The 8,952-nt window shown below is 45.3% G+C and overlaps 1 protein-coding gene across 5 annotated transcripts in view; it reads left to right on the plus strand.

Annotated features, from left to right (window-relative positions):
- Positions 1–8,067, plus strand: part of RIT1 (Ras like without CAAX 1) — an 8,519-nt gene extending 452 nt beyond the window's left edge. For 4 of the 5 annotated variants that reach the window (XM_040452681.1, XM_040452684.1, XM_040452682.1 and 1 more), the window contains exons 3-8: positions 134–258; positions 410–466; positions 3,711–3,784; positions 3,909–3,911; positions 4,007–4,198; positions 5,413–8,067. In XM_040452681.1, the coding sequence (XP_040308615.1) occupies positions 153–258; positions 410–466; positions 3,711–3,784; positions 3,909–3,911; positions 4,007–4,198; positions 5,413–5,643 (663 nt within the window). In that variant the 5' untranslated portion in view covers positions 134–152 and the 3' untranslated portion in view covers positions 5,644–8,067. The remainder of the gene's footprint in view (positions 1–133; positions 259–409; positions 467–3,710; positions 3,785–3,908; positions 3,912–4,006; positions 4,199–5,412) is intronic. The other variant, XM_040452686.1, reaches the window with a different exon arrangement.
- Positions 8,068–8,952: the final 885 nt, after the last annotated feature.

The raw sequence follows: 8,952 nt of genomic DNA on the forward strand, positions 1-8,952 counted from the left end.
CCGGGGCGCAGCGCGGGCCGGTGGAAGGGGCGAGGGCCGCGGGGCAGGGGCCGGGGGCGCGGGACCCGGGCGGGTGGAGGGGGCGGGGGCTCCGGGGGCGGCCCGGGTCCAGCGCGTTCTTCTCGCTCGCCAGGTGCGCGTCCCGGGGGGCCATGGACCCGGGGCCGCGCCCCTCCGGCAGCGGCTGCAGCAGCCCCGCGGGCCTGTCCCGGGAGTACAAGCTGGTGATGCTGGGCGCCGGCGGCGTGGGGAAAAGCGGTAGGTGCCCTCGTGCTTCCAGTTCACCAGAAGTGGGGGTGAAAAGAGCTCGTCTCCACCCCAACCAGGTGGCTGTTGTGCAGTGGTGACCCTTGCGGTTCTTCCCGGGGGCCACTTCTCTGGATTGTAACTCTCCTGTCTTGTTTTGAAGCCATGACCATGCAGTTCATCAGCCACCGATTTCCAGAAGACCACGACCCCACCATCGGTAAGTCACGTTACGGCGGAAGTTTCCAAACAAACTCTACGGACGCGTCTTGGCCTCAGCTTTTGGAACGGTTTTTTCACTAGTCATCTTCTGAGCCTTTTTCCGTGTCTGAGATCTTTTACCGAGAGGGTCACAGAAGTTGGGAGCAAATGAGCATTTGTTTTTTCCTGCCTTCACTCTGAATGTGTGTAAGCCCTCTTGGGGACACTTTCCTTCGTGTGGTTGCTGGACTGCATTGCCAGGTGAAAGGAAAAGTTTCAAGGCCACCTAACAGACGCCTTTGCTGTCACTTGTCTGAGGGTCTCTGGCTCTGTAACTATGAGTCAGCTGATTTGAACTTCCACAAAAGGAAGCAGAAAAACAAGTCGAGCCAGCCTGCTGAGCTCTTACAACTCGGACTTGCACACTGGCCTTCTTCCACTGGCGGCTCTTAGTTTACTTCCTCATCCCTCAAGTTGATTGCGTCCTAAGGTTAATACTTCATGCTCTGCTCTTGGCCAAACTTGGTTGGAGTAGCAAGTAATTTTCGTCCTGCCTTTTTTAAGAAAGGTTGTCGTTCTCTACAAAGACAGAACATTACTGTCATTCCTGAGCCGTAGGGAAGCAGGTTTGATTCTCCGGGGTTACATCCCAGGACAGAATGAAAAGTGGTGGGGGAGGGGACGGGGAGGGCCCAGAAGGTCGGCCATGCTGTTAGTATTTTCAGAATGTGACCCTAGGTGGTGATCCCGGGTCTCTGGGAAGGATTTCCATTGGGTCGGGCCTCTGCTGCTGTTTCCCACAAAGCCAATGAGTGTTCTGTGCTAAGCCAGCTTTGAATGTCGTCATTTTATACCGTAAATGCTCCTGTGACTTGAGGAACATACAAACAGTCCTTGTTTTTTTAAAGTTTATTTTTATTTATTTTGAGAGAGAGAGAGAGAGAGCACGAGCGAGCTAGCAAGCGGGGGAGGGGCAGAGAGAATCCCAAGCAGGTTCAGCACTGTCCGTGCAGAGCCTGACTTGGGGCTTGAACTCACACAAACCGTGAGATTGTGACCTGAGCTAAAATCAGGGGTCGGGTGCTTATCCAACTGAGCCACCCAGGCGCCCTGGTCCTTTTTTAACGTTTATTTATTTTTGAGACAGAGAGAGTGCAAGTGAAGGAGAGACAGAAAGAGGGAGACAGTCAGAAGCAGGCTCCAGGCTCTGAGCTGTCAGCACAGAACCTGACACAGGGCTCGAAACCATGAGCCATGAAATCATGATTTGGGCTGAAGTCTTGACACGTAACCAACCGAGCCACCCAGGAGGCCCGGTCCTTGTTTTTTTAAATGTACAGTGTTGTTTAGGGATTCAAACTATGTTGGGAATTCTAGGAATAAACTCAGTTTAGGACTTGGGATAATTTACTGAGAATTCCAGAAATATTTTTTCTTTTTTCTTAAAAACTCCTACTTGTTCTTGAAAAAGTTAATTTTTTTAAAAATTTTGACGTTTATTTATTTTTGACAGAGAGACGGTGTGCGAGCAGGGGAGGGGAAGAGAGAGAGGGAGGCACAGAATCTGAAGCAGGTTCAGCACAGAGCCCAACTTGGGGCTCAAACCCATGAATGGTGAGATCATGACCTGAGCCGAAGTCGGACACTTAACCGACTGAGCCACCCAGGTGCCCCCAAAAAGTTAATTTTTTCAGTTTTTTTTTTCACAGTCAGCTGCTCTCCTGACGGTATTACCTGATTCAATAGCAAATACTTCCGTCTCTTGAGTTCCCATTATGTACCAAGCACTGTAGTAGGCCCAGAGGGTATAGTGGGGAGCAAAAAAATTTGACCCTTGCTCTCATCGAGTTTATGTATTAGGGGGTTTTGTTTCAAATTTTGGTGACCCTGAGAAGAAAAGCTTTACATTGTACCCAGTACACACGTAAGTGTCTGTGTCTGTGTGTATGTGTACCTATGTACGTATATACACGTAACTAAAATATCAGGAAGCTGTATTTATGTCACTATATGTGGTATGCTCTTAGGATTTCTTTTTCCTTTAGAATTTTGCTTATTTATTTTAATGCCAATCCCATCCCATTAAGTTCATTCACAACTCATTAATCCTAATGGATCATGACCTGTTGTTTGAGAAGCAATGGTGTCGTGGGCTCTTTATCTTGAAGGAGAGTCAGAAGCAGGGATTCAAGAAAAAATGTTGAAATACAGTGGGGTGTATTTGAATGATACAAATATCGAAGGATAGAAATATTGAGTGCGTTTTTTTCTTTTTTAAAAAAATTTTCTTGTATTTTTCAAGGTTACTATAATAATATGCAGTGAGAAATTTTGTGTCATAGAGGAGAAATTATGACAATAGGGATTATCTAGAAAAAAGGAAATTATGGTTTTTCTTTTTTGTTTGGATTTAAAAGGAAGAGAAACCATAGTGTTTGGTCAAGTGCAACTATGTAATAAGGGGAAGACCTTTAATGTTTTAGAATTTCATTTACTTTATTTGTAAAATAGAGATAATAATGCCTACTGTGGATTATTGGCATATTTGTTACTGAATGAGTTAAGTATATAGATTAGGATAATGTCTCACATCTAATAATTATTTAACAAATTGGTAAAGTTACTTTTTGAGCCCAATATTTTTTCAAAAAAACCAGTATCCTTTTATTGCTTAGGATCGTAGGTGAAATCTTATAAAGAAGCTATGGATGAACTTATGTCATTGCTTAAGTGAAAAAAAAAAAACAACCATAAAACACCTCAGCTGAAGATCCGATTTACATATCTTAATGGATTTAGCATGTTTCCTGAGAAAATCTGGGCACTGAGAGAACTTGGGTATAATCTAATTCTCAATAAGACAAATTTTGAAATGTTTATTTTTGAGAGAGAGCGAGTGAGAGCGTGCATGCACACATGCTCGCAAGCAGGGGAGGGGCAAAGACAGAAGGAGACAGAGGATCCTCCGTGCTGACAGCAGTGACCCTGACCTGGGCTCGAACTCACGAACTGTGAGATCATGACTTGAGCCGAAGTCAGATGCTTAACCGATTGAGACACCCAGGCGCCCCTCCATAAGATGAATTTTAAGGTTGTGGGGCGCTGGGTTGGCTCTGTTGGTAGAGCATTTGACTCTTGATCTCAGGATCATTGATTTTAGTTCAAGCCCCATGATGGGCTAGAGATTACTTAAAAAGGAAAAAATTAAGGTTGCATATTTTTGTGTTTATGGGTTTATAGTACACTTTTATTCCCTCCTGTAGAAGATGCTTATAAAATCCGGATCCGTATTGATGATGAGCCTGCCAACCTGGACATTTTGGATACGGCTGGACAGGTATTAAATCTTAGAATACTATGTATAGAGGTGTTTTCACTCTGGTAAAGGGGAGGGGAAGGCTTACACAGAGAAGATCACCAGTTCATCTCTTTTAATTTTCATGCCCTCTGACTCAGGATAGCAGGTAATTGATGTGTCTCTTCTTGAACCTGAAGTAATAGCTAATACAGATGTAGTTCTAGGTTGTACCAATGCATTAGTGATCCTGTTTCCCTCTAGGCAGAGTTTACGGCCATGCGGGATCAGTATATGAGGGCAGGAGAAGGGTTTATCATCTGCTATTCTATCACCGATCGCCGAAGTTTCCATGAAGTTCGGGAATTTAAGCAGCTTATTTACCGAGTTCGACGCACTGATGATACACCTGTCGTTCTGGTGGGGAACAAGTCTGACCTGAAGCAACTAAGACAGGTGAGGAGGACTCGGAAATATGATCTGTAGTCTTGGGAGGTGGGTGGTTTCACTACTTATAGGTTCTTTTGCCCTAAGATAAAAATCTAAAATTAGTGTCTCCTCAACCTTGGAAATTTTTCTATATCTACTAATTTGCAATTAGTTTGGATAAAATCTGAATGTTAGGACTCTGTTTACAAGATAAAATCTACAGGACGGTAATCAGGTAACAAATAGAATACCCATTAAGTGAAGGATCATGGCATGTTCATTTCTTAAAACCTTAGAAAATGAATTATCTATGTTGCAACAGGAGATGTAGGTTGGATTTCGAGATCTGCTTCTTGACAATGAGGATTATATACTCTGGAAGGGGAGAATAAGAATTGGAGAGGATTATAGAGCAAGTGGTGCTCGTCTTCAAGTTACCAACAAAGTTTGAAGTCTTGCTGTTTGGTGTTAAGTTGAGAGAATAGTGGACAGGCACATTGTGACTGCTGATGGAAGCAGTGGACTGGTACAGACTTTTCGGAACTGGTTGATAGTAGATAAGTTCATAATGCTTCTCTGTGAATGCCTGAAAAATCTATCTGGGAATTTATATATAAAATGTTCATTGCCAGGCTATTTGTGGTAGCAAAAAGAAAGAGCCTAAGTGTTCAGACCTAGGAGAAATTATGGTCTATCCCTAATTGGATATCTCGATTTTGGATTTATTACAGTGTAAGGAAATTAAAATAACATACTTGGTATCTGTAATTACTCCCTGTTCTAAAAAGTTCTCTTTAAAGTAGATTAGAGGGGCGCCTGGGTGGCTCAGTCGGTTGAGCGTCCAACTTCAGCTCAGGTCACGATCTCACACTCCGTGAGTTTGAGCCCCGCGTTGGGCTCTGTGCTGACAGCCCAGATCCTGGAGCCTGCTTCGGATTCTGTGTCTCCCTCTCTCTCTCTGCCCCTCTCCTGCTCGTGTTCTGCCTCCCTCGGTCTCAAAAATAAATTAAAAAATTAAAAAAAAAATAAAAATAAAAAAAATAAAGTAGATTAGAAACAGAATCATGTAATTTGAAGGCAGAGGGAATCTTAGAATTCAGCTTCCCGACTGAATTCTTTAATACCTCCAGAGTTGAGCTCTCTTCCTGTTAGATCGCCCCTTCCCTTGTCACTTTTTGGGGCAGTTTTAATTGTTTTCCACGGCTACCACTATACGTGTTCTCATGATTACATTTTTAAAGGTCACCAAGGAAGAAGGATTGGCTTTGGCCCGAGAATTCAGCTGTCCTTTCTTTGAGACCTCTGCTGCGTTCCGCTACTACATCGATGATGTATTCCATGCCCTCGTACGGGAGATACGTAGGAAAGAAAAGGAGGCGGTGCTGGCCATGGAGAAAAAGTCTAAGCCCAAAACCAGCGTATGGAAGAGGCTGAAATCACCGTTCCGGAAGAAGAAAGACTCCGTAACCTGAAGGGAAGATGTGAGGTGTTCCTCTGTGAACTGCAGGGCTTACTCAGAGCAGTCCAGTAACTTGCATTAGTGAGCACGGTGCTTGCTCTTTCTCCTGTTATGACCGTTACTTTAAATGTAACTGATGAAGGGGATATGCCTCGAGGGAGTTTGCAGTGATGTGGTGTTTAGAATACTGTCTTTTAGCTAATTCTGATTTATTAACCCAGTGGAGCACTGTCTACTTTTAAATTGTCACATTAGAATTTGATCTACCGATGTTTTGGGTTCTGTTCCTGATATTAGTTAATTAATGTGGATTGTTTATGCTCTGGGGGGATATATGTACCACGTGTGTTTGACTAAGCCCACAAGAGGGACTTTCTGCTATGCACTACTCCATGTTCTTTTCTACTTGGGTTTCCTGGGACCTTCTCGGGGAAGGACCTCACTTCTGTTCTCCTGTGCTTCCTGGACACATAGCGAGAACCTCGTAGGGAGGTCAGTGGTACAGTTCAGCGAGTAGCTGTGGAACTGCCTCCTGTTGCAGATGAGGGACCGATGAGATCAGGGAAGCCAGGCTGTGGAGGCGGCTGGGGGACCTCACTAGGGACAGGTAGCATCACAGCTGTGTTCCCAGGGCAGGCCTGGCTTTCCTGAGACGTGCACACCTGACCCAGATGCACTGAATGGGTGAGGACGAACAGAAGCAGCGCAATGTGTGAAGGTTTCTTCTGTGAAGCTCTTTTGTTCTTTCAGGGTTTAGCCTCTGTTTACCGTCAGAGGTGCATGCTTTGGGAACCATTACTGGATTACTAAACTCTTGTTCAGACCCTCGGTTGGGACAGCCATTGCCTTGTGCAGGTTTATTTTTCCCCTGGAGATGCCCACACCCGTGCATTATGTGCTTCCCAGTGCTTCCGTGTGCTCCCCAGGAGAGTGGGGCCTGGCCACGTGTGTCGTAGGTCCCTCGTCAGACTTCCTGCGTCTTGCGTACGGAAGAGACATCAGGAGTTAGAGTCCAGTCGCGTGTGCCTCCTCAGCACAGTCACCAGGCTCCACGCTCCGGGAAAGCCTGCGCGTCTCTGTGCTAACGAGCCAGTTGTGAAGCTTTAGAAAATTCCCGTGTGCTGGGTTTCTCCTTGAAGATTTCTTTACAGGGACCTTGTTGAGTTCACCTCAGGGTTGTCTGAACCTTGACGGAACTTAGCCTAAGAGAGTGCCACCTTGATATTTGTCATAGCTGGGAGACGGTTGTCCTGGGAAGGAACAGCTTTAAATATTGGTGGTGAGTTCTCTTTTTTAGAATCAGGATTGTTTTGATACCTGGACTTAACTGTGTGTGGAGATTAAGTGCAAAAGTGCTAAGAATAATGTAGCATATATGGAACGTCACATGTCACTGAAGTAGCGTTTGTGACCATTTTAAACTCTTGACGTGACTGTGTAGCACCTCTTAAAAAGTGCACACCTCAACTTAACTGATTTCCACTCTAATTACAGGCAGAAGGACAGGGTGGTTGTGTTTTTCCTCATCCTCAGTGGGGTGTATGTTCTAGGTTTAAAGAAAGGTGATTGTTGCAACTTTTTTGCTAAGTAGCGGTCCCTTTTGAAACCAAATAAATTATGTTTTATGGTACTCAAGCCATCCAAAAGTGAGAGACCCAGAATTTGAATCTATGCAGGACGGAAATCTGATAGGAACTGTAGCACTTTAGCAAAGCATGAAGGTAGAGAAGAAACGTAGTGCAATCCTGTTGTACCAGTATTTCACCATGTGTAAATTAGCTCAGAGCCTTTTATGTGTGATACCTTAGCTTCTCGTTACTAATGACCTGGGGAGTTGTACTTAGCGTCAGGCAAGACTTTTACAGCCATATAAGTATTCAGGACATTCAGTGCAGCACAGAATATTGCCAGAAAGAAAGATTTGTAAGAGAGGAGGGAATTTATATTGTATATGAGAAAAATAACAAATTTGTGTTTTTAAGACTCTCACTGTCATATCTTTGATCATTGGATTGATTAGCCCATTAGTATTGAGGATTCTATCCATGGTGCTAAATAGTTTGAGGGGGTGTGTTATGTGTAGGTAACAGCTCAATTCTTAGTGATCTAAGTGTATGTAATTTATAAACTCTAAAGAGTCAGGTTTTTCCGATTTGAGGGCATTACAATCAGTTACTGCCTGGAACTTTGAAGAGAAACGTTCAGGGACAAGTGTAAAAGCGCTGGAACTGTCCGTGCCTGCGCCAGATTGTTAAGTCACAAGATTTAGAAGCGAGTGTCCAGAAGGGATGTATTTTAACTTTATCAAATATTAGCAAGAATCGGTCTGCTGTGATGTTTGGGGGTTGTGGGGGGAAGGAGGAGACCAGTCTCTCACTTATGCACTTGTATATGAAGACAGTTTATATGACACAATACAAAACTTTTCAACAACTCATTGGGCTTCTCCTTTACTTACTTGTGTGTGGGTCAGATGCTTGGGATTACTGCATAAGGTCATTTTAAGACTTAACACCATGAGATTTTATGTTCTGGAAAGTACGGATTCCAAAAAATGTGAGGGCCCGCCACGTGCGGAACGCTGTGTCGAGTGTCAGGGCGCGTGCTGTGGAACACCCCTTCCTTCAGAGAGGTTACCTCGGTGCACGTGCAGGGAGAGGGGCTAGAGGGAGGTGAGGCACCGCGGTCCAACTGCTGAAGAGTCTCCGTGCTTCAGCGAGTGGGGTCCCACCTCTGCGTGACTCCGGACTCTAGTCCCCCGCCTCGGGCACTGTCCACTGTCCTGGTTCCAGCAGGCCGGGGTGCTCGGGGATGCTTGGTGTTTGGCCGTGCCGTCAGATGGCTTTGGGGGAGCGGGGGGTGCAGAGTGAACTGCCACCACTGGGGCAGGGGCCAGGTGCCTGAGGGACCCTATCGAGACCCCAGCGTATCCAGAGAGAGGTGGAGCGGTGCAGAGTGGGGAGCCAGGAAAAACACATTGAAAACAATAGCGTATTTGCCTTCAGCAGGAGGGTTACAGTTTCAAGTGTGTAAACTGAACGTGGACCAAGGAATAACTGCTTTACATGCAGGTCATTGCTTTTGTCTCCACTTCTATCAGTGGGATCAATGGGCCTCAGTGTTTGTAGAGGACTTAGTTTGGACATTAAAGGACTGTGTTTTTGTGTCCTCGTGACTTGAGTTGTGTTGAGCAGGTCAGTACCTGTCTGTGGGGTCCACTGTTGAATCAGAGGCAACGGAGGAGGCAGTATTCGCGTTTCTAAACTGACCTCTAGTAGGTTAGGCGGTGGGGTTACAGTGTTCGTGGGCCCCCTCTGCACTA

The sequence above is a fragment of the Herpailurus yagouaroundi genome, unplaced genomic scaffold (assembly GCF_014898765.1).
Source record: "Herpailurus yagouaroundi ecotype Mexico unplaced genomic scaffold, PumYag 207, whole genome shotgun sequence".
NCBI classification, from domain to species: domain Eukaryota; kingdom Metazoa; phylum Chordata; class Mammalia; order Carnivora; family Felidae; genus Herpailurus; species Herpailurus yagouaroundi.